This window comes from Mus caroli, unplaced genomic scaffold (genome assembly GCF_978045245.1).
Source record: "Mus caroli unplaced genomic scaffold, Mus_caroli_1 scaffold_7, whole genome shotgun sequence".
In the NCBI taxonomy this organism is placed as follows: domain Eukaryota; kingdom Metazoa; phylum Chordata; class Mammalia; order Rodentia; family Muridae; genus Mus; species Mus caroli.
Genome location: NW_028227262.1, coordinates 98,707,483 through 98,733,813, shown reverse-complemented (window position 1 = coordinate 98,733,813; position 26,331 = coordinate 98,707,483). Strand labels below are relative to the sequence as shown.

General features: G+C 44.8%; 1 protein-coding gene across 9 annotated transcripts in view; it reads right to left on the bottom strand.

Moving 5' to 3' along the window:
* The window catches only part of Osbpl3 (oxysterol binding protein like 3), a 164,377-nt gene that overhangs the window by 73,606 nt on the left and 64,440 nt on the right, over positions 1–26,331 (bottom strand). For 7 of the 9 annotated variants that reach the window (XM_029478518.2, XM_029478520.2, XM_029478523.2 and 4 more), the window contains one exon: positions 813–1,048. In XM_029478518.2, the coding sequence (XP_029334378.1) occupies positions 813–905 (93 nt within the window). In that variant the 5' untranslated portion in view covers positions 906–1,048. Of the gene's footprint in view, positions 1–812; positions 1,049–14,539; positions 14,685–16,112; positions 16,281–26,331 lie in introns of those variants that run through there. The other 2 variants (XM_021164327.3, XM_029478521.2) reach the window with 2 other exon arrangements.

Genomic DNA, 26,331 nt, shown 5'->3' with positions numbered 1-26,331 from the left:
ACCAGTGGCCACGGACAGTCACTTGGGGGTTCAGGATTCTCTCCTCCGCTTTACTGTTTTCTTCATCACTTTCCCAGGTTTACTGGCTCCCCTCATCCCATTAGGGAAAAACTAGCAGGTGAGACTTTAGCCACTCACAGACAATCTGGAGGTACAGGCTTTCATCAAAATACTTGCGAATGGAAGGAGGTAGTAATGTAATTACTGGGAAAGTGATAACTGCTATTTTGGTTAATAGGGTGTAAGGAAAAGTGGGAGGGGCTGGAGAGATGGCACCAAAGTTAAGAACACTTATCACTCTTGCAGAGGACCTGGGTTCGAGTTCCCGGCATCATGGGATGGCATTTGATATCCAGCTATGATAATTCCAAGGGAACTGATGTCACCTGTTATCTGCCGAGAGCACTACACACATGTGTTGCACAGACATCCGTGCAGGCAAAATACCCATAAACAGAAAATAGAAATGAAAAAAAAATCTTTAAAAAGAAAAAGGTGGGCTCTGGAGCAAAAGAGATGGAGCTCTTATTTGGCATCTGGTCCTCACTGGGGCACATAATCTGGCCTGTATGACTGAGTTTCCTTGGAGGAAAAATGGGAATGTCAGTGTCTATGTTGGTAAACAGTTGCAAGGGCTGAGCAAAACAACACAAAGAGCCAAATGCATTCTCAGCCCCTGGGAGGAACGTGAACTGATTCTCCTCACGTAACCAGATATGAAGACAAGGGCTTGCTCTTAAACTGAGATGTGGCATCTCCCAGTGAACACACATCTGTACCTACAAGTCAGAGCCACAGTAGTCAAACCTTACCTGCCGGCTTCCTTGCTTGGAGGAGCAACTACTTGTGCTTCTTGAAGGTGAAACCAACTTTTGAGACACACCGAGGTTCTTCTCGTCACTCATTGTGAAGAGCTGGTCCTTTGGGCTCAGCGCAGTCAAAATGCCATGGGAAGATGGTGGAGCTGAGAGTATGAAGTCCTCGCAGGCAGGTGCCCGCTCTTACCCAATGTGTCTAAAAGCCATTCTGGAAGTCTCCGAGGAAATCTCTAAAACCAAAAAAAATAAAAAAATAAAAAAATTAATAATAATTAGAGAAGAGAATTACAGAGGGCAGACATCACCTCTTCTTAGCTACACAGTGGCGAAGACATGTCACATATTACAGACTCCAGTGGTCCAAAGACACGTCACATCGCCTCCTATAAGAAATTCTGTATATGTGTTTTCTCAGATAGCTTTGAAATGTGACAGGTTTAAGAACATTAATATGCTAATTTGAAAACATAGATTTATAAAACTAGTACCACAAAGCATTCCCAAACCACAGGGAGACACTATTTTATATTATTATTATCGCTACAACACTACTACTATAATAATAACAATAGGAAGAAGAAATGGAGAAGGAGGAGAAGGAGAAGCGGCAGCAGCAGCAACTGACATTGTGAAGGATATGAAGAAATTAGAAACCATAGCTGGTATGAACATAAAATGCACACCCATGGCAGAGAGGAGTTTGACAGTTTCTCAAAAAATATAAGCACAAAATTATCATACAATATACAATTTTTATTTCTGAAAAAAATTGAAAATCAGTGTTCAAAGGAAAAATTCCAGATTATTGCTCGTATCAGCAGTATTTGTAATAGCCAAAGGAAGGACCCTGAATTGATGAGTGTGTAGACTACATCTAAAATAACCAGTGAGAGAATATTATCCAGATGTTGAATAGAACAAAGGACTCACAGACGATACAACATGGAGAAACACTGCAGACACCATGCTAAGTGAAAGAAGCCAATCAGAAAAGGCCATATGATAACATTCTGTGACTATGGCATGTCCAGAGTCGGCAAACCACAGAGTCAGGAGGTCACTTTGTGGCTGCCAGGGGCTAGGGTCAGGGAGAGACTGGATGTAACCGCTTACACAGTTATAGGTCCCTTAGGGGGTGATAAAAGTGTTTTGGAACTAGAGGGTGATGACGGTTGTACAACACTGTAAAACTGCTAAATGTCACTGAAATGCACAGTTGGAATTACCGAAAAGATGACGTCAATGGAATCCTAATGATTTTTTAATTCTTTGGGGGTTTTGCTCTTTTTGTTGTTTTGTTTTGTTTTTAGAGAACAGCAGTGTGTTTCTTATCCCAAAGAAGTTTTTAATTCCGTCTAAAGGCATCTATAATGCGACATAACAAAAACTGGAGAGGGTGTGGGGGTGGGGGTAACAGAATCTCCCACATCTGGTAGCACAATAGTAATCAAAACAGTGATCCACGGGTAGGGTGCACGATACTCTGCCAAATACTACAACAGCCGATTGCCAGAAGGATTCCCACAAATACTGTCTCATTCTTTAACAGTCTGATGGGAGGGTATTATCTCTATTTTACAGAGAAGACCAGAGAGCTTCTAGTAAGTTAGGTCTCTAGCCAGATCACACAGATAGCGAGATGGAGGCACTATCTTAGCCCTTTAAGCATGGAATTGGAAATAGGTGTGCCACCCCCACCATGGCCAGGTGCAGCAGTAAGAGCCATTACACCACCTCTGATGTATCAGACACCAGGTGCAGAGTATGTACAGTGGGAAAAAACACTGACTAGGGCCTAGACGGTAACCCTTCCCCCACCCCACCCCGTGTCCAAGTAGCTATTGAGGCTGTCAACTGCCATTTCTGTAACTAAAGCAAGTCTACACCTAGAAACAGCCCCTCACACTGCATAGAGGAGAAATCCCAGGAAACCCCATCTTCATCCCCAGTCTTGGGTTAAGGGCAATGGATGACCTGTCTTGGGGTGCAGAAGGCCAAGGCCTTATTAAACACACTAAATTCAATTAATTTTGCAACCCCCTCAGAGTGTTCACATGGTTTAATTTTTAAAGAAGAACGCTTATATGATTGCCCTGAAACCAACTAATCAGATAGGATATCAAATGGGATTATTAAATACTCAAGTCTTTTATAATGTCTTTTAGGCATTTTGCTCTCTAAAAATGATTATATTATACGCTAAAAATCAAAGCAATGTAGTGAACTATCTAAATCTCAGAAAACAAATTAAGGGACCTATAAGCCATAGAAGCCGAGTTCCATGAGTGATAGCTTGGAGACCCCCCCACCCCTTTCCTCCCTGCTCCCCTGCTCCCTGCCAGGTTCATGCATGTGAACACTTGGTGGCCCTGGTTTTGGAGGCTTAGGAGGTGTGGTCTTACTGAAGGGCTATGTCACTGGGTGTGGGCTTAAAGAGCTTCAAATCTCACTCTCCTTGCTGTTTCTCTGTTTCTCTCTCTTCTCTCTCTCTCTCTCTCTCTCTCTCTCTCTCTCTCTCTCTCTCTCTCTCTCTCTCTCTCTCTCTCTCTCCTTTGTGCTTGCGGTTGAAGACGTGAACCCTCAGCTTCCGGTTCCTTCAGCCATGCCTACACTCCCCCATCATAGACTCATCCCTCTGGAACCATAAGCCCATAAAAAGCTTGCCATCTATAAGCTGACTTGGTCGAGGTATTTTATCATAGCAGCAACAGGAAAGAAACTAGCACACCACGTTACTCCAGCATGCTCTCCATCTCTGGAATCGTTACAAGTTGGCTCTAACAATGAATAAGCCTGAAAGCAAACAAGACTGGCTCTTTATAAAAAGTTAGCTCTGCTTACAGGGCCTGACTAAGTATAGCCGAATTAGAAGCAAATTAAACTAGCTAAAAGTGCCAAGAAAAGCTGCAAAGACACTAATAGTTTGTTTAGTTAACAGTGTTGACTGTTGTCTGAGAAGGGGTGGGGGAGAAGAAATCAATGGTACCCTCAATAACTGAGCAAATGTGTGTGCCTGTGTGTGTGTGTGTGTATGTGTGTGTGTGTGTGTGTGTGTGTGTGTGTACAGCCATCACTATGGCAACATGTCCACAGTGGACTAGGAATACTAACAAAGGATTTCTGTCATGTGTGGCAGGTTTTGTTTTTCTAAGCCAGCGGTTCTGATAAAGGAGAGCATGGGAGGAAAGGTGTGTGTGAAACATGGGGGAGGGACAGGACCTTGGGTAATAGAATGAGTCATGGGAATTATAAAACCCTGCCGAAGGAGAAGCCCAGACCCCAACCCAGGCAACTGATGGAAGGGGTCGCTTTTATCTTCTGACTCACAATCTCAGTTTGGAGGGAACTAATCGGTAGGCTCTTTGTGGGCTAAAACCATTGAATTGGCACTTAGGGTTAGCATCCACCACACCCATCTTTCCCCCTCCCCCACCCCCTGATTTCCCCCCATAACCATTAGTAAAGCAGTCTGGGAATATGAATATACTGCTTTAGTAATGCTAAATTACTGCTATTTTGTTCCCCAGGATTTGCTGCCCTCTAAAAGACAAATGGAGTTCATAGGAAGAAGATGTGTTTAATTCTCAGAGCAAAGAATAAAGGAGCAATGCCTCGAGTCTTATAGAGTCAAGGAGAACACAGGAATGTCTGCCATTTCCCAGCCGCAGATGGAAGTATTGGTCTAGAGGAAGAGGAGAAGAGCGAGGAGATTAGATACGTGTCTCAAACAGTGCTCATACAAACCACCCTGGGAATGCGTTACACAACGGCCATGACTCGAAGTTATCCAAATGCAGGCCTGCATTCACACAATAGAACTTAACAGCACTGACCATAAGAAAATGGTCACATCCCGGGTGTCAGTTAAAGGAGGGAAACAAGTCTTGCTCAGGAGGAACGAGCCCAGCTTCTCAGCATTTTCTATGACTTGCCCATCCTTGTAAGGACAACAGAGCCAGAGACTGATGAGTGCTAAAGTCAAGGCCCAAAGCCTAATTCATAATTGGAATTGCTGCTTATAGTGGCACAAGCCTAGAATCCTACACTTAGAGGCAGAGGCAAGAGGATTGAGAGATTCACGACAGCCTGGGCTATATACAGTGACACTGTTTTAAGAAATAAACAAGCAGGGCTGGAGAGATGGCTCAGCGGTTAAGAGCACTGACTGCTCTTCCAGAAGACCTGAGTTCAATTCCCGGCAACCATATGTTGGCTCAGAGCATCTGTAACAGGAACCCATAACTTCTTCCGGTGTGTATAAAGGCAGCTACAGTGTACACATATAAAAATAAATAAATAAGTTTTTTTTTAAAGAAACATATGAGCATACAAAGAAATAAACACAGCTTCAGTGTGCTCAAGGCAGGGAGGTGACTGTAGCCTTAGAGTCTCTCTGGAACACACCTGAATCTTGTCTTTTGGTAGGAGAAGCACAAAGAGATTATGAGAGTTCCACATTTGTACTCGTAAGGGCTGGAGATGACCCATGAAAAATGACTAACAAGGCCATGACTGCATAGGGGCTGGAGATAGAGCTCAGCATTTAAGAGCTCTCGCTGCTCTTTCAGAGGGTCAGGGTTCAGTTCCCAGCACCGGCGTAGGCCATCTCACAACCACCTGTAACCCCTATTCCAGTTCCAGGAGTTCTGACACCCTTTTCTGGCCTCCATGGGCATCTGCATGCACGCATGTGGCCCACAGACTTACATGCAGGCACACACGTACACACATGTTCAAAAGATGTGGCTGGCTGTTTGTGTACTGGTGGTGGAAGGTGAAAGTGGTGGTCTTTCTGGTGTAAGTCATGGTGGGCAAGTGGTTAATCCTTTCCTCTCTAGTTACAGAGAGGACATTAGAAGCTGTGTCTGGAAGAGGAAATTAGAAGCTGTGTGTGGAAGTTGCAGTGAGATAATTTCACTTCTAAGCAGTGGACAGCTATAGTTTAGCAAATAAAGCAGTTATAGTTTAGCAAATAAGGCAGTATGTCCTTCCCATCATGGGAGGGGTGGACAGTGAAAATGTGCAGGTCTTATAGAAAGAATGCTTGCTTTGGGTGAGAACTCACCCCTGGGTACCACAGTCCTGTGAGTGACTGGTGGTGGCTTTGTACTTTTTGTTTAGTCAAATGAATGGTTCAGGCACAAACTTGGGTACCACTGCCAAGCACTGGGCCCTGTTCCACACTACACCCATGGGTCTTGCCAACATGGCTTCTGATGGATCACTCCCCACCCTAGTTTTTGAAACAAGGTCTCTCACTGACTCAGTAGCTCGCTAATTCAGGTAAACTACCTGCATACTAGCCCTAGGGATCTACCTGTCTCCATTTACCGGGTGCTCAGATTATAGGCCTGCGCCACCTCATCTGGCTTCCATGTGGGTGCTGGAATCTGAACTCACTTCTTTCTGCTTGCATAGCAAGTACATTATGGCCTGAGCCATCTGCCTCATCCTTATAGATTTTGAGAACAGCCGGTGGTGATGAGGTGTGTGACTTTTCGGTCTTCTTCTAGAGGAAGAACATTGGTTTAACTATTTCTACAAATAGCCTGTCCTCAATGGCGTGTGCATTTGGGGAAATGGTAACTGTGGAAAAAGGTCTTTAGTTTCTTTGAGTTGAAAGAGGCGTAGCGGTCTTGGGCTTCAGAAGCCAGGAAAGGAGGGGATGGGGCTCAGCTTTGTCTCGTCTACCCAAACCAAACATCTTAACCCCATTTTCTGAACTCAGTCCTATGGCATCCTGAGAGGTACTGAGTATTGAGTACTGAGATAGTGCTATTTCCTGTTTGCATAGGAAACACCCTCCACCAAAACAAGAAACAGTGACTGTGATTTATTTTTTGAGTTACAGCTTGAAGTAGGACAGCATCAGCTCAAACCAGGCCTGGATCTCTCCAAGGCCTGTGCACGCTGTGTTGTGCATACCTCCCTCTATTCATTCCCAGATAACATCTCCATTTTCTTTCCCAGATAACTGAATGTGAAGGGTTTTTTTGTTTGTTTGTTTCTTAGGCTCATCTTAGAGATACGTTGGTTGTTATTCTTACCTATTTAAGACATTTTTTCCCAGAAGATTTATTTATTTTTTTTGTGTGTGACCATTTTGCCCAAATGTATAGCTGTGTATTCTGTATGGGCCAAGCACTCTCATACTGAAATCAGAGGAGGGCGTGGCAGCCTCTGGAACTGGAGTTACAGGTGATTATGAGACACCCTCTGGGAAATCAAAGCCAAGTCCTCTGCAAGAGCAGCAAATGCTCTTAATTGAAGAGCCATCTCGCTGCCTCCCCCCCATTTTTGGTAGAACTCTATTCTCTTTTCCTTAGTAGAAGCCCCCAAATGGCATGTGTTTGCATAAATTATGCTCACTAGACTTGTAGATACAACTGGTTTTCCACCAGCTTGATCTGAGAGCTTTCTAAAGAAGCTGAACAGTGATAGGCAGGCCTCAGCCCAGCTCTGAGGCCTGGTGGGGTAACTTCGCCTTGGCCTCAGTATTTGGCTTTGCACTTTGGATGTGCAGGCTCCATGATTTAGAAGAAGGGGCGAGTTAATGGGTCCCCTCCTTCTTGGTGATAACGACGACTTGAAAGCAGGCCTTACACTGAATTTGGTCATAGATCAAACACTTGTAATAGGCAGATACACAGAACCTGTGAGGCCACTCCAGCGCAGCACAGGAATTAGGAGAGATTTTTCAGCACTTCCCTTTACAGGAGGATCAGCCGCAGGGGCTGCTGGGAATTGCAGAAGTTCTGTTCCTCAAGCCAGGTGGTAGTTCCGTATTTTCCAAAATACAGTTCTATATGTACTCTAAGCTTGGTGCATTTTACTAGAAAAAGCCACAGTAAAAGAAGAATGGCTGGCTATAAGTGACCATTCTGTGTATGACAGGGAAGCTATTACATTTTGTTCAGATCAGCATGTTCCTTGAGTTAGATAAAGGTTTTATTCATCCAAGGGTCACTAAGTGACGTAGGAACACCTGAGTGTCTTTCATGGATCCGTCCTCATCTCAGCATCTCTGAGATCCCTGAATCAGCAACTGGACTCCTGGTCCCACATGCCTCCTGAGGCATTTGTCATTACGGCTTTCGTAGGCCAATGCACTCAAGACACCTACAGTGGCCCATCCCAATCCTGTGGAGTCTTTGTGAGTGGATGCAGGAATCCTTTCCTCTGGCTTAGCCATGCAGAGGCCCTGAGCGTGGATGTGGTAGTTGTTCCTTATACAGTGACCTCCAGTAGTGGTGCTGGAACTTATTTGAAATTGATAGTACCAGACTCCAACACAGATTATAGAATCTTCAAAAGAGGGCAGAGCTCAGGGGCCTGGTATAACCTGTCCTCCCGGTGATTCTGATGCACACGTTGAGGCACCACTTGGACAGATTAATATTTTATCCTCAGCATAGGATCCAACGTCTCTGGTATTTATTTCTTGGGAGGTTGGAGGAGACTCTCACCACCATTCCAAGGCACATTGGGGCTGGCTGTTTATCCATTCCTTAACCAGTGGGGGGAGAATACCAACTCCAAATGTTTCTAATCCCTGTTCCTACTCTATAAATCATGAGGCAAGATTTGGTGTCCTACTCTATAAATCATGAGGCAAGATTTGGTGTGCCACTCCCTAGAAAACCAAAACACAGATGAGCTAGGGTGGCTACCTCAAAAGAAAAACAAAACAAACAAACAAAAAAAACAAAAAACAAAAACAAAAACCAGAAAACAAAAAACAAAAAGACAAACCACCCCAATGGCACACTTCCTCTCCAACAAAGCCACACCTTCTAGTCCTTCTCAAATAGTGCCACTCCCTGATGACTAAGCATTCAAATATAGTAGCCTATGAGGGCCATTCTTATTCAAGCCATCACACCAATCACCTCTATGGTATTGAGAAATCTTTTCTTCCTGGTTCTGGGACAGGTCTCCCCCTCCAACCCTCAGGTTTAAGTTTGAAGAAGTAAGAGCACCGCACTGAGATATTCTGATGATCCAGTAACATAGCCACGAAAGGAATCTAGGGTGAGTGTGCACATCTTAAGCAGAACCCAAACCGTTTCCTTTCCTAAGGGTGAGCTGCTGGTCTGCTGGATGATAAGTCACTCCAGCATCTCAGAGTGGATGGACAGAACCCTGTGCTGAGTTAGGATTCACCGCTGGATGCCGGTCAGTGTCTGTGGGAGCCTGAACCACACCAGCCGTAACTCCAGAATCAAGCTGAGGTAGAAGTAGCTTCTCGTAAATTCTGGTCTGGAGATCAAAGTGTGCAACCAGGGTTGCGTATTAGTCTAGAGTTTTCAGATAGTCCCTTTAACAGTCTTCCTAGAGGCCACCCACGCTGGGTACCTCGTACCAATCTCAATCATTATACCCAACAGTTTCTCCACCCAAGAAGACTGAGGGAACATGTCTTCTGCTGTGTGCTGGGGCCAAACCACCCTGGGTCGCTTGACTCAGCAGGGCACCTGTCTCCAGCTGCCTCACCATAGCGAGTGATGGTCCCCATGTTCAGCCTGTACTGTCCAGTTAGCTCTCCTTAGAAAAAGATGGAAAGAAGAAGAAAAAGAGAACCAAACCCAGCAGCTTTTGCTCTGGGTCTGGGCTCCAGCCTTATAGACGTCTTCGGGCTTTCCAGCTTCTCTTATGAGCCCAGCTCACTGCAAACCTTAGCTCTGCAGACATGACTCTAGCATGCTTGTGCAACCACCCTGGGGCTTTCCCAGGTCATGTGCTGGAGAATGTGTTTTCTGCTTCCTCTTAAACCTGTATCTGTAGGTGCAGCATCTAATGGGTTCTCTGTGTCTACTTTTACTGTGGGCTGAGTACTTAACGTGGAATTAGCAGACTTCGGGTGTACCGCGCAGGCTTCTTATCGACAGGCAGGAGGTTGCTCACCAGATCTCCAGAGCTTACCTTGCAGAAACACAACCCTGTAACCAGCCCAGCAACGTCCTGTTCTCTCCCTCCTCCCATCGCTGCGTCTCTGAGTGTGACTATTTCAGACAGCTTACATAAGTGAGGCTGCCCAGTGTTCCTCTTTATGCAACTGGCCAATTTCACTTAACACATGATCCTTGCTTTTGTCTGCAATAGGATTGTTCTGGTTGTATGACAGGCCACATGCTGGCACTGGGTTCTTGATGCATTCACGGGTCCCCGGGCCTTAGGTTGTTTCCATGCCTTAGCTATCCTGTGCAGTGCTCATGGGATGTACAAGCGCTACCAGAGGCATCTATGAAGGTTTTGCCCTCATGTATTCTTCCTAGACCACTCCACTCTCGGCAATCTTACCTGTGCCCAGAGTTTCGGGAAGGAAGGCAGCTCACACCCAGCTCTTTCCCCTCCCCACAGCCTGCTCAGAGGCCCAGTATTGATCCCTCCAACATCAAGGCTCCTAGTAACTCTCTTGGCGGTCAAGCTGACACCTGCTTCTGATTTCCCAACCAACCACACAGCCCTCATCCAAACAGACTCCTCCCAGATCCCAAATACCAAGAGTGGCTTCCTCTATGCTCATCACCTCCGACTGGCTTTATATTCTTTTATTCTCAAAACCACGGATCCTGTTTCTCTCCTTGCTTACTTACTTACTCATCTCATAGTCCCATGACCTAGTCACTGCCCAGGCTTTTTCCCTCCTGCTTCTTATCCCCAAGCTGCAGAGGGTAAGTAGACATTGCAAAGCCGGCGTGTGACACTTGCCACGATACCGATACCGTTGTACGGAGGTCCTTGGACTCCAGCTCTCTGCCACTTGATGCACATTACTAAATGGGTGGGTGGTTTTCTCACCTGGCAACAGATGTTGATGACAGGAAAGCATCATGGGAACTACGACAATTGAAATGCCAATATTTCAGCTGCTACTACTCAACCTCCATCTCCAAAATATCACACTCATAAAAGCTCAGGGTGCTCCACCCTCCCAGTGACACGCCTTTATCCTCATTCATCTGTCTTCATGGAACCCCTCCTCACCCGCTTTTCCTTCCCCATCTGCAGAAATGTCCTCCATCCTCCAACTCAAACCCTTTTAGACAGTGCCTTCTCCATGAAGCCTTTCCTCAACCTCTCCCCATCCCCAAACAGCTTTGTTTCCCTTTTGGACTCCAGCTTTACTTTTGGACTATGAAAGTATTAGTCATGTTTCCTGTAGTTGGAGTCATTCTCTGCATCCTGACGGCTGGAGGCTGGGATGCATCCCACTTACAGGCGGCATTTTATCCAGCTCTGCACTCTGTAGAAAAGCCATGTCCAAAGATTGGTAGCAAGAGTTATTAGGAGCACATGAATTCCCACAGGCACATGCCCCACTTCCTGTCCATTTGGGACAGACTCAGAAACCTTGTGGGCATGTCTTCCTTTTCATGCGTCCCATTCACAGACTTCTCTGAAATGCCTGTAGAGCCCTCAGCCATGTCTAAAGCATACTTCTTTAGTTTGTCATTGCTCCCTGCCACTTTATGTCTCTGGCCAAGGCTTCTCTATTGTGCTAGAAGGAAACACAAGGAGACAGCCCCTGCGTTATTTTCTCAGGTTTCTAAGGACAGTAACTAAAGGAAGAAGTTAAGAGTTTATTGGGGGGAGGGGGAGAATAAAGCCTGCAGGGGGAAATTAGCCATCAACCCTCCTTCTATCAAGGCGCTTGGCATCCATTCTGGCAAAGCTCCATCTCCATCTGCCTAGGGATGCCCAGCCCTGGTCCTGCTGAGTCTCGGGACATCTGCAGCCCCCTCCTAAACTTTCTCACACTCCCGTTCTCCACTCAATCACATTTTAATGTTCTTCTATTCCTTCTTACCAATCTTCTGCTCAACTCTCTTGATCAGGTTAGCAAATCTCTCGGTAGCATGCTGGCCCTGCAATTCTAACTGCCATAATTCAAACCGTACGGAGTGCACACACTCCAGAGCAGCTTCCATTCCACAGATTACTCTGTCCTGACCGTAGAAACAGCATTCTGTGCCTCTGGTCCATCAGATTCCAACCAGGACACAGAACTAGACCTAGAAATGAGAGCCAGTATTTCTGGTCACTATCCAAGCATAGAAGTAACTGTATCTGGACAGTTAATAAAAGAAAAACAGGGGCTGGCGAGATGGCTCAGTGGTTAAGAGTGCCCACTGCTCTTCTGAAGATCCCAAGTTCAAATCCCAGCAACCACATGGTGGCTCACAACCATCCGCAACAAAATCTGATGTCCTCTTCTGGAGTATCTGAGGACAGCTACAGTGTAGTTACATATAATAAATATATAAATCTTTTTAAAAAAAAGAAAAACAAAATTCAAGCCTATTAATAAAGTCACTTATGTTTTGAGTCTTGTGGATTTAGCATAAATGATGTCAGTCCAATAAAGATAAAAAGTTTCCTCAAAACTAGGTTTCTTGGGTTATTTCTGTGCCCCTCAGTTGGAAGTGCCAGCCACTTCTTCCCTGATTGGATTCTAGGACAGAAACAGGATGTCCTGAGGATAAAAATCTTCCTCCTTGTTTGAATGAGGAGGGTTTTCAAGTTCCAGGTAGGTATCATGCTTGCCTGAAATACTCCCATATTTTCTGAATAGGGCTGACAGGGGAGATCCAATTCTCAGTCAACAGTGGAGAGCCATTCTTCCAATCAGACGTTTTCTCCAACGGACTAGCACTCTCCTTGCTGCATGATCACCCACGTTGTCCCAAGAGCCAGAACAGATCATGGCGACTAAATATTCTGGTTGGAGAATCAGAGTTCCCGGGCTAAATGATTGTAACTCTAGCACCTGCATGGAAAGTCCAGTGCGGCCCAACTTCCTCTTCCTCCTGCTTTTTTTTTTTTTTTTTTTTTTTTTTGGTTATTATTACCTATTTCTCTGTATCTCAAAAGAAACATTAATGAAGCTGGGTGGGATGGCACAGCTTGTAAGCTCAGCCCACTGGAGGGTATCCCAGGAAAGCTAGTCTGAAGCCATGCTGGGCTTCCCAGTGAGACTACCTCAAAAACCAAAAACAAAGATGGGGGGTGGAGGTGGGGATACCAAAGCAGGTAAAGTGTTTACCTGGCAGGAATATGGCTTAGCTTGGTCCCCAGTGCCCATGTTGAGAATTGGGCATAGCAGTACACATCTGTAAGCCTAGCGTTGGGAAGGCAGACAGAAAGATCTCTGGGTCTTGTGAACTCCAAGTTCTGTGAGAGATTGTCTCAAGATAGTGGTGTGGAGCGCTTAAGGAAGATACTCAACACAGACCTCTGCTTTTTACATGCACCTGCACACACACAGACATATAACACACACAAACAAACAAACAGACACTTATGAGGCAACATGGAATAATAATGGGTGCCACAGTGAAAGACTGAAAGCTAAAAAAGAGCAACTACATGGGGGAACTTCCATTATTGTGCATCTGGAAAGCACAGGCTTTGTGCAGGGCGCTGGTCTCAGCCCATGACAAAGGAAACTAAGTAACTCTAGCTCAAGCCCAGGGTAGAAGCACTCTAAGGAAGAAAATGAGCAGCATGTGAGTGAAAGGAAGCAGACAGGACATGGGGCTGCTGGCAGGTGTGCTGGGTGGAGTCTAGAAGATGGGGCGGGGCCTAGCTAAACAGAAAAAAAAAAAGTGCCCTGCAAAGAATGGAGCTTGAAGAAGAAGGCCACTTCCTGTGACATTTCTCAATCTTGGCTTCAGAACAGAGTCACCATGGTAAGCTACAAAACCCCCGAGCCTGATTCTACTTGATACTAAGGAACTTGACAGGCTCCCTAGCTGTTTCTGGGGTTTCAGGGGGTTGGGCTATAGATTCACGTGGTCGTCCACAAAGCCAGATAGGCTTACATGCAGAGTTCCTTTCTCTTCGTGGGGTGTTTAATTTCACTTGTGCACCGAACGCCAGACCTATGCTGTGGCATCTAATTTATAGCAAATTAAAATGCTGAGCAGGATGTGACTTAGCAGTCTGAAGGGTAAGGAGAGAGAGAGCACCACCCAGGAACCCAAAATAGAACCTGGTGGTTGAACTCTCCCCGTGGGTGGCGTTACCCTCCCTTAACTGATGAATGCTTGGGAGGCACAGGATAGAGTTTTAACAATTGGCCACTGCACGCTGCATTTTATTATTTAACTTAAAAGACTATCAACCGAGTCACTCTTCAGAATGCTAATGCATCTTTAAAAACTTCTCCATCTCCAATAAAAATATACTTATCGTTTTTGAAATGTTAAAGGGGAAAAAAACCCTCAATGACTAACCCTCTATAAATACATTAACCAAGCGCTCAGACAAGAAACTAAACACTCCAGCGAGTCATGTATCAGATATACACACCTCAAGTTTGTCAGCCACCTAACTGAGACTTAAGCTCGAAGCCAGCTCTGTCAAACAGAGCTCCTGAGTCGTACTGTGGATCTATTGTTCCCATATCACCAGGGCAATAATAGGCAATACCTCGTGAGGGAAGCACAACTTTCCTGAATGTAGGTGGCAAAAAGAAAAAAAAAGTCCACATAGCAAGATTTACACTTCACAGAAGGATGGCTGTGAAGAAATGAACAGGAGTCCCTTTTAAAGTGTTCAAGCTGGAAAAAGAAGGGAATGGAAGTAGAAACAGAAGGAAAAGACAGAACAAAGCAAAAGAAAATCCTGGGGTGGATTTTGGGAGCTAAAAGCCAAAAAGTTAAGAAAACTCTAAAAGCACCTCTGTTTCCAGGGTAGGCTATGCCATCGTTACTCACTCTGTCCACTGCGGTAAAGTATGCAGGACTTCTGCAGGACGCTGACTCTCTGACTCCCTTTTTGCTTTGTCTTGAATGTCTATAACCGATACCAGGGCTTGGTAGCTGGTGAGTTGTTCAGTTGGCATCCAAAACACACTGTGGTTTTGTTTTGTTTGAGATATCCTAATTATGTAATCCAGGCTGGCCTTGACCCTACAATCCTTCTGCCTCCCCGTGCTGATGAAGTCGGGGAAATGTCACCTCACTCATAAAATGTTCCCCTGCTCCTCATGCTCCAGAAAAGCAGGAAGTGTTACCGGTGACTTACAGGACAATGTTAGGAATGGTGGCCATACAGCTGCCATCTCAGACCAAGCCGCTCACCCTTCAACTTGGTTACTGTATTAGTTTTGTTCACTCTTTGTTACTCAATATCTGCAGTTAGGCTAGTGTAGGGTGGGGGGACTGAACGGGTACAGCACTGATTTGGGTCCATGATCTCTGTTTGATTTCAACTTATCATAGTGGGAAAAGAACAGCGGCAGAAGCTACCACTTGTAACACACAGAGCAGGAAGGACAGGAAGTGAACGGTGTCACACTCAAAGGCCTACTTTCCAGATCTAGTTACTTCCAGGCTGCAACTCCTAAAGGAACTTCATAGTAACACCACAAGCTAAGGAACAAGCAGTCAACACAAGAGACCATGGGGCACACTTCTGATTCCAGCTACCATGTTCAGGGTAGCCAATCTGAAGGCAACACAAGTGAAGGCATCTGACAACAGAAACAAGCCCAGCCGATGCCAGCATCACATGTCAGCACACACACATGAACATATATGAAAAAACAAGTCTTCAAATGATTACAGCCCCTAGCCTACCCGTGACCAGCTGGCACTGAGCAGGGCAGAACGCAGCCCTTCTCGGCATCCTGCCATCTGTAGAACTGGGGACTAAGTACATTTGGTCACTCTTGTAGCTTGCCAACCTATGGGGACTGAATGCACACACCCATCTAAAATAGTAACGGGCCAAGGATCAAATGAGTTACCAACAACTGTTGCAGGAACTGCCCTGCTTCTCCAATCCAACCCAACAAACTGGAGGTATGTTTTGCTTAAGGTAGAGTCTCATTATTTCCTAACCCAGGCTAGCCTTGAACCAATAATCCTTCTGCCTCCCACATATTAAGTTACAGGTATATACCACCACACTAGGCTTTATCTGAAGACCAAGTTTTTACTGGTCATGTTGGTGCGTGCCTATAATCCCAGCAATCGGAATGCTGAGACCAGCCTGGGCTATGTAATGAAATTGGTCTTCAAAAAAAGAGCCTTGTTTTCTTAGCAGCTGATAATGAACTGTCAAGTATGACCTTAAAACAAGCTTCATATACTGACTGTTACCACCCACCAGCCAGAGCTTACCAGATCCCCAGGCTTGGAAAATACACATGAGCTTCCTTTCAAACGATATATACACTCAGATTCATCTGTCCCTAATAGACTCCTAGAAGTGTTCCTTTCCTATTGCTAAGCTAAACACCTGACAGGAAGCGACTTAGAGATGGAAGGATTTATTCTGACTTACAGTTTGAGAGTACAGCTCATCAAAGCGGGGAAAGCACGGAAGCTAAAGTGGCTGGGTCCATGGTGGTGGGAGTCTGAGGCTGCCTGTCTGCTCACATCTCAGAGACTCAGCTCAGTAGAGAGCAGCAAAGAGGAAGTCAGGATCGGCAATAACTCTTATGGCCCAAGCCCAATTGACCTATTTCAGCTAGGCCCCACCTCCTAAAAGTTCCACAACTTTCCCAAGTGGTGACATTGGCTAGGGACTAACTGTATACATAAGCCTGTGAGGGAGGTTTCACAATCCAACTGTAGCACCCTGCAATCTTGCCTCTGTTCCCTAGCCATGCCAGAGGCCACCCTGACCTCTACATGTGTTGATGGTTGCACTTCTAGGTCTTACTGACTCCCACATAGAACATTAAAGTTAGCTTTGACAAAGCTTCGGGATGTTTGTTCCACAACACTAACTAACCTACGTCCCTGCCAGGCCTCTAGGCTAGGAATCAGACCTTGTGAGAGTATGGGACCATATTGCTCAGAGTTAAGTGAGCAACCACTCTCCTCCCTACAGACCATCAGGCTCATTCTACCAGGAGCATCCTATTCCCACCTTCGGGGGCAAACTCAGAAGAGAACTCCTTGGCCATCAACCACAGGCCTCACCTTTGCCGACCCCAAGTCCCTTAGGTGAAGCAGAAACAGTCTAGAACATGGACCTGTTGGCTGATCAAAGTGAGCGCATGATGATAGTGATTGACAGACCATGAGTGTGGCCTTGAAATTCAAGATAAGTAGGTACAATGAGGATATGGAAAACAAGTCCCTTAGATGTAAGCCTAGATCTCAGCATCCCTCGTGCGTTACACAGTGATACCTTCACTTTACCCCAGGTTGTGAGCACATCTCAACTGGCAACTGAGCCTTAAAGAAAATGTCTAAGACATCAGGGTCAGTCAGTTAGGGGACAACAAAGAAGAGAATCCAGTTCTGTCCTTCCCAGCAAGGACACAAGAGCCACTGAGAAATAGAAGGCTGAAGCAAAAGTTCTAAGTGATGGATGCATTTAAATAACTGTAAAGAGCAAATCTATTGTGAATTACAGTCAAAATGCCCATTCAGCCTTTGGTGAAAACATGTAAACATGTAGGCCTTCGCTAGGGATGACCATATAAATCCTGTACTGTAATGATCTAGTCCCACCCCCTCCCAGGATACCCTCAAGGGTTTATGTGCTCTGAAAGCAGAGGGTGCCAGCGGGGCCACAAGGAAAGCAGTTTCATAGCGTCACCTGGGTAGAACAACTGAAACCAAGGGAAGGAGGAAGTTTCTAGAGAGCCACTCATCCCAACAGAGCCAACACCAAAGGGTCAAGGAAGGGGAAGCTGTACGTGCGAATCAGGGCTACCGAGCAGTGATGCAGACTCTGGAGCCTGGAGACACGCTGGCCATCCACTGGAGCACTGCGTACAGGGCCTACCTACGCAATAACCTAAATGTATGCCTCATGTAATTTAAAATAATTTCAGACAGCTTTAGAACATAACAGTCTAAGTCACTTACCGCCTCTCCCTCTTCACAGAATTCTCTCGCTAAACACTGCTCATTATTAACACAATAGCTGGTGATACAAGGTGAAAGACTGTCTTCCAGAACAAGATAATGACAAAAAAAAGTCAGTTGAAACAATGTTGCCAGATGCCAATTTGTAGGTAGCTGAAACTATTTACTCTTTTCCATTATCTTCAGATGGCAACAAACACTCGCCCTGGCCAGCCAAGAGTCTGCACAACATAGAGAAGCTGGTCAAGAACCCCCAGGCACTTCACAGAGTCCTGGACATTCATAAAGCTGCCCAACAGGCACCATCATTCCATGCAGCAAACACATGAGAAATTCACCAAGAAAACAGCCCATTTCCCAACATTCAGATTTATCCATAATTGATGGCTAATTTACAATTCAATTTTAGACACTGCTCCATCCATATTCCACTAGCTTAGTCGGTAAAGGGCTTAGCTCCCGTGAACAATGTCCTGGGTTCGGTCTACCCACTGCAGACATATTCCAGGCTATACCAGGTTTGATGATGCATGGCTGCAACCCTAACACTCGGCAGGAAGTAGAAACACCAGGATCAGAGGTTCAAAGTCACCCTTGGCTACTAAAACAGATCAAAGCCAACCTGGAATACATATGATGCTGTCTTTTAAAAAAAATCTCTATTTAAAACAGGAACCCTATAGTTAACAGTATAAATTGTCTTTAGAAGGTAATCTGATAGTAGAAAGTTGTCTTTCAAAATACGGACAACAGGGGGCAGGAGAGATGGCTCAGTGGTTAAGAGCACTGACTGTTTTTCCAGAGGTGTCCGAGTTCAACTCCCAGCAACCACATGGTGGCTCACAACCATCTGTAACAGGATCCGATGCCCTGTTCTGGTGTGTCTGAAGATACAGGAGTACTTGACCAGCAAGCAGCCTGTGGGTTCCACCCTCTACACTAAACACACAAACATCAGTGACAATCCTGAAAAAGGAAAAAATTCACAAACAAACTCAGGGAGTAACACACCCAAAAATTGTTTGTTTTTGGTTTTGGTTTTTGGTTTTCGGTTTTTGGAGACAGGGTTTCTCTGTGTATCGCTGGCTGTCCTGGAACTCACTTTGTAGACCAGGCTGGCTTCGAACTCAGAAATCCGCCTGCCTCTGCCTCCTGAGTTCTGGGATTAAAGGCGTGCACCACCATGCCTGGTGTTTCAAAAAATTAAATCCACCAAACATCAAATTATTAAAATAATAAGCCATGGTTAAAAAGGCCAATGGTTGACAGCACATTGATTAGAGCCACAGACATCAGAAAGACATTAAACAGTGTTAATTTTTTTAAAAAAAGCAAGCAAAAAAAAAAAAAACCAGGAGAAAACATGGTAGGGACACCATCCTATGGTACTCGGGCCATCCTGCCTCCCACCAGCTAGGTGGCTTCCATCCTTTTTGAACCCAGAAGAAGGCAGTCCAATAATAAAAGATGACTTCACAGAATATCAGCCATTCTTTCCCCTTTGTTAAGTAAAAAATGTTTCACTTTAGAATACAGACTTTCCCAGCCTTACAGGGTTATGTCTCTGTTCATCTCTCCAAACTGTAGAGAAAAGATAAAAAAATCTGGCTTGGATTTGGGGTGGTAGTTTACTTTCCGCTTTAAACATTTTCTTCTGATTGATCTTTCAAACTTAAGGACATAACACAGAAGTAAAACTAAAATGGAAAGTTTTAGTTCTGGAGTTGTGTGGCCTCATCTCTGAAAAACCCTCTGCCCTCTCCCTCTTGCTCTCCTTTCCAGCCTCAGGTTCCCAGACGCATCGATGGTCTCTGCATTAGCACACCCTCTGACTGTGTCTCTCAGTTCTTAGAGAAGCCTTACAGGCCACGTGACAAGAGGAGAGAGGCTGCCTAGTGTCACTTCTGTGGCCTGCCATCAAATGCAGCAATGCAGAAACCTCCGGTGAGTGTTGATAAGAAGCGCAGTGGGGGGTTGACTCTTCTGACTGAAAGTATGAACCCTACCTGCCTGCCCTGGGAATGCCAACCACAAAGCTGTCACATCACAGTGGTGACACACCACCCTACGGGCTCGATTTACTGGAAGTGAGACAGCCAGACCACTAAGATGCCTGGTTGGTGTCATTTCCATTTCCTCCCCCTCCCTTCTTCTCCCTTCCTACCACCTTCCTCCTCTTAACTTTTTTTCTATTAGTCAGGGCTCTCAAAAGTCACAGAACTCCGTTTCAGGTGAGACAGCTCAACAACTAAGAGCACTACCTATTCTTCCAGATGACCTGGGTTCAATTCCCTGAACCTATATGGTGTTTTAATTCCAGTGCCAGGGTATATAATGCCCTCTTCTGGTGTCTAGAGACACATGGCACAGGCATACTAGCTGGTAAAACATCCATAAACATAAAAATAAAATAACAAGCAAAAAACTGAAAAATTATAGGCAGAGGCAGGCGGATTTCTGAGTTGAGGCCAGCCAGGTCTACAGAGTGAGTTCTAGGACAGCCAGGGCTGCACAGAGAAACTCTGTCTCAAAAGACAAAAAAAAAAACAAAAACAAAAACAAAGGTCACAGAACTCATGGAGTGTGTGTGTGTGTGTGTGTGTGTGTGTGTGTAATTTCCATATATGTATGGATAATTTATTGGAATGACTTATAGGTTACAGTCCAACTAATCCAACATTGGCTAGCCGTGGACGGAAAGTTCAAGAATTTAGTAGTTGCTCAGTCCCATAAGGCTGAATATCTCAGCTGGTCTTCTGTATTCAGCTGGAATCCCAAAGTAGGCTCCAATGCCAATGAAGGAATGGATGTGCCTGAAAGACGAAGGCAAGCAGCCCAGATTAAAGGTGTCTTCCTAACTCAAGGTTCAGATAAAACGTGTGTCTCTTCCAGCCTTCAGAACTAGATCAAAGGCATGTTGCCTTCCTGCCTCAAGCTCTGGATCACAGGTCTGCCCCGCCCCATTTCTGGATTTTAGTCCATTTCAAATATAATCAAGTTGACAACCAATAATAGCCATCGTATGTCTTAGTTAGGGTTTCTACTGCTGTGAAGAGACACCATGACCATAGCAACTCTTATAAAGGAAAACACTGAATTGAGGCTTACAGTTTCAGAGCTTCAGTCCATTATCATCATGACAAAAAGCATGGCAGCATGCAAACAGACATGGTGCTGGAGATGAAGCTGAGAGTTCTTGAAGCTTGAGCATATGCGACCTCAAAGCCTGCCTCCACAGTGACACTCTTCATCCAACAAGGCCACACCTCATAGTGCCATTTCCTATGGGCCAAGCTGTCGCACACATGAATCTATAGGGGCCATTCCTATTCAAACCACCACATCTAGTTAAGCAAATAACGCCTATTAGAAGTCGGAAGTGTGTGGGTGTGGGTAAAGTGGGGGAAGGAAGAGGAGTTCTCAAGTTTACAGCGTAGTCTGTGTGTCCCTACACTTGAACTAGACATGGTTTTCTCTTTGGTAGGACTCCAGGATGCAACCAGTCATACCAAGTTTCTCTGCCATCCACACCATCACTGGTTGCCCGTGTTATTCTTGTCCACAGAAGAAGGCATCAGTTTGCTTTTCATGTATCCAGTTCTACCCCTGGTTATTTTTGTCCCCTGTAGTTGTCAGGAGTATCAGGACAAATGCTGCAGAAACCTAACTTTCAAATGCATCACACTGACAGTTGACAGACACCAAACAGCACAGGCTACCCAAGTAACATCCCAAAACCGACAGCACACCTGGGTGTCATGGAATGTGTCCATAATCCCAGCACTCAGGAGGAAGCAGGAGGATTGCTGGGGGTGCATGGCCATTCTAGGCAATAGAGGGGACACCAGACTCAAGGCTACAGAGTGATGCCATGTCTCAAAAACAAAACAAAACAAAAGTAAAATAAAATCAAGTATTTATAGCCCAGAAATTAAAGTATTTTACAAGTGTTATGTACCTATATATAGAATTAGATCAGTTTGGTTGCAAATCCCAATTTAAATTCTTAGTGAAACCGTAGCCACAGCTTCAATACAACATACTATCACAAATGACATAGTCTAAAAACAAGAGCAGAGGAATCAAGAACCTTGACTCCTTACTCAAAAGCAAAGTTCTTACTCTGCATCGTGATTCTTTAAACTGCTAACTCCCAGGACTGATGGGTTGGGCAAGGGGGATAGCCTGCTAATTACCAGTACGGAAGGGCTTTGGGTTGAGTCAGTAAACAAGACCCCAGTGGCACCCTTTGGGGATGCTGCTTCTACCTATCCTTTTGAAAACACTGTGCAAACTAAATCTTAGCACACTCAAGGCTCTCAGAAACCTACAGGAGGAACTGCAATTACAACAATAATCACAAAACCCAAACTGTGCTACCTAGGATGAACTCACTCCTGAGCTATTTGATAACACAATCCACTCTTTGAGGTAGCACCCATTTCTCAACATGCCTTCAGCCTGACAGCTCTGTCTAGCTCTTGAATGCAATTATCCTGAGTCCAAAAAACAACTCGGTCTCTTTAGGTAGGTGGTTTGCCTTAGACGGCTGTCATGGCTCAGTGAGCACAGGCACCATTCTTTGGTCATGAGTCAGGCCCACCTCAGCCAGTAACAACTCTGGGGTGACCTTTGTTCATTGTTTCATGTCTAGACTTTGGAGGTACAGAGAATGAAGGAAAACCATGACTGTTGCATAAAGTTTATCAGCTATACTTGGAGATGGGGGCATGCTTCCCTGTGGCCCCACACTGCTTGAGCGTCCATCCTCTCTCACATCGGTGTCCCTATTCACTTCCCCTTGCCCCCTGTATTTTAGAGTTTATTACTGAGCCAATCCTTTCTAGTTGTCTCAAATTGGCTTAAAAAGGAAGTTATCTGGATGTCGTAAGTATATCATTTGCAGAAAGTTATGCCACTTAAGAAAGCTAAACATGTTAAGTCATATGGAAAATTATCCTACCAAATCTTGTGTAAAAGATCCTTGTACTTAAATATTCATACAAATGATAGAGGCGTTAGTTAGAACAGGTGCAAGCATTCTATTTCTCCAAGCAGATAAGACAGTGTGATCAACACCTGGGATTCACTTAACCAACATGCACTGAATGGAAACTTGCTATAGGTCAAGCTTGGTGTGATATTTAAATCAATCCTGAGTGTCAGCTTAGCAGGATTTAAAGCCACTTTCAGAGACAAACCCGTGGACATGCCAAGCTGGGTTTTTCCAGAGAGATTTAGCTAAGCTGGGAAGACCTACCCTCATGGGTAGCGCCATTCTTTATCCCAGACTAAATAAAAGGGAAAGGGAAGAGGGGTGCTATCACGTATCTATCTCTCTCTGCTTCCTGACTGGAGATGTGATGACTGACATGAGCTGCCTCGTGCTCCTGCCATCATTCCTCCTCTGCCATGATGGGCTGCCCCCTCAAACCATGAGCCAAAATAAAACCACCTTTCTTGAAGTGACATTTGTCAGGCATTTCATGACAGGAATGAGAGAAGTAACTTATATACTCAGTTCCAGACAGGTGTTGACAAATTGACGCTACATCACAGGGCATGTTCAAGATTCCCCAAGACTGAGCCGGGCGTGGTGGTGCATGCCTTTAATCCCAGCACTCAGGAGGCAGAGGCAGGCGGATTTCTGAGTTCGAGGCCAGCCTGGTCTACAAAGTGAGTTCCAGGACAGCCAGGGCTATACAGAGACACCCTGTCTCGAAAAACAACAACAAAAAAAGATTCCCCAAAACAGAAACAATGACCTTGGAGAAATCAGCTTCTCCATGAAAAAAGACTGACCCTTATGCAAGAATTCAGAGTCACTTTACAAGGTACAGGAAAGGCTGACCTAGGAGAAGGGGAGGGAAGAGGCAGCCAACGCATGTTTTGTGCCTGGCATGTCTGGGCACCGTGCTAGGTGCTCTTTAGTTGCCAGGATTATCCTTTGATTTGCACTTTGACTTGAAGGTTAAGGGCTCAATGGTCAAACTTTTAGAATATATCCAACTCCATCTAAATCCATACCATTTACTAAATAATGAGATCTGATCTGAAAGTGAACTCATGTTCACTTCAAAGTAACATTTCCAATATGACTCACAGAGACAGAAGAAAGCCTCAAAGCGTGTGGTGTGGAAGAACGGGCATCAATATCACATCAAAAAGCAATCCTTCTCAAATGGAAAGGACTCACAATGCTGATTCTGAAGTCACTACAAAGCTGCAGGAAGCAGCACTGTGTGCTGATGTAAATAAGACTGCATAGATAGATCAGTAAGACTGACAAGCCATCATGTTTATGGTCCTGTTACTTCTTTATTATGAAGAACAGAGGTGTGTTATTATGCATAGCTGTGGAAGTACAAGGCAGAGGCTCACATCTCACGGTGGCTTTTTTTGTTTGTTTTTTGTTTTTCGAGACAGGGTTTCTCTGTATAGCTCTGGCTGTCCTGGAACTCACTTTGTAGACCAGGCTGGCCTCCAACTCAGAAATCCACCTGCCTCTGCCTCCCGAGTGCTGGGATTAAAGGCAAGCGCCATCATGCCTGGCTTTGACGGTGGCTTTTTGATGTCCTAGAGGAACACTTGGCAGAGACAAGAGAGTACATGTGCATATTCAGCGATAATTCATTTTTGTCAAAAAAAAAACCAAGACAATTCAACAATTGATAGCTGGATGATGTTAAATCTACAAGCATAAGGATGAAGCCAAATTAAATTAAATTATTTAATTAATTTAAATAAATTAAAATTTTATATAATGTCATATGAAAAATTAACTCAAAATGGACCAGAGACTTAAAACCAAGAGCTGGAAGTATAAAACAGGTTAGTTCCTGACCTGAATGCTGTCTTCGTCCCTATTGCCGGGAAGACACTGTGGCCAAAGCAACTCTTATGAAAGAGAGGGCTTAACTGGGAGCTTCATCATCATCATCATCATCATCATCATCGTGGGGAGCACAGTGGGGTGCAGGCAGGCTCTGCAGTGGTAGCTGACAGCTACATTCTGATTGATCGCTAACAGGAGACTCTAAGCTTGGCAGGTGCTTCTGAGACCTCAAAGCTCACCCACAATGATGCTCTTTCTCTAACAAGGCCACACCTAATTCTTTTTAATATTTTCAAATAGTGCCACTCCCTGATGGCTAAGCATCTAAATGCTTATTCAAACTACCACAGGTGAGGTGAGGCTGTCTTCTGTAGGACACCTAAGTACTAGCAACATATAGGGAGGTAATAAATTAGATTTCATCAAAATTAAAGATACCAAATTTTCAAAGAATAGCATCAGAAGATGAATCTAAACCAAAGAATGGGGCAACTGTAGCTCATGTGCTTGATGAAGTCCTGGTTTCCAGAATATATTAATATAAACTCAGCGGTTTACAGCTCAGCAGTATTAGGGCAACTTTTAAAAACTGAGATAACTACAGAAGACACAAAAATGGCTGCAAGACACCTAAAGTAATGCTCAGTATAACTGCCATAAGGAAGATAACTGAAGCCCACCAAGAAATAGTGTCTTACATCTTAATATGTAACCACCCTGTAAAGGGACTATAACTTATATATTTTAGAATTGACCAGAAACAAGTCTTGTGGAGGATATGGAAAAATGGGGACCTTTCTGACATTCTCATAGAATTGTATTTCTTAGCAATCTGACAGTCCATCCAACTACTGAAAATGGAGTGACAAATGATCCTGCAGTGTTGCTCCCAGACCCATCCTCGGTCACGCGGAAGCATGGCCACTTATTCCAGAGCATTCATGGCAACACAATTCACTGTACCCCCAAAGTAGAAAATACACATTGCTAACATTCCTTGGGAGCTTCAAGAAATGTTTTAAAAATCCCACCAACATTATTTTGAAAGAGCATGCTTAACTTAAAAGAGAATGAACTTAAAATCAACACGGAAGCCTGTGGCCTACATCAGTCCATACAAAGCCCAAAATCTATCCCATCTGGGAGTCTGTGGGAAGCAAAGACGAAACAGCAACAGCCAAAGGTCAGGTTAACTCCAACACACGAGAACACCCACACAAATCACTGGGCAACACAGTCATCCCGAGACCCTCCAACCTTCTCTTGAGACGCAGCTAGATAGTCACACGGAGCAACCTGGGGTTTCCATGATGTCAAAGACGTTCTTCTGTCTTGGGAGGGGCACCTGCTTAGATTCTGCAGGTCTATTTGCATGCCATCAGGGGCCCAATTAAAACCCTTACAGAATGACTAAAAGCCCAATTCAGAAGCGATATTAAAATCATCCTCCCACTCTGCAGACAACTGGCTGAGCTCTGACCTGTACATCTGCTTTACACTTAGCAGTGATGTTATCCAACATTTAGGGCGGGGTGAGGGGAGTTACAGCTAATTCTCAGAAATACCACCACCTAGGTTAAAATAGACACACATTTACACAGATTCGCACAGACCAACTCTTCACTAGTCAGTAAACACACAACTTAATGAGCTCTGAAGTCCCATCATCTTCTCTCCAAAGCCCAAGACAAATAGAGCAAGCGCATATAATTCCAACTTTTGAGAATCAATTGTTTGAAACCATTTATTTATAGCCCAGTTTCTCACAGACGTCTGCCTGCTTGCGGTCATGGCCCAGGCCAAGGCAGACCTGAGCAACTGTTGACATGTATTCAAACAGTGA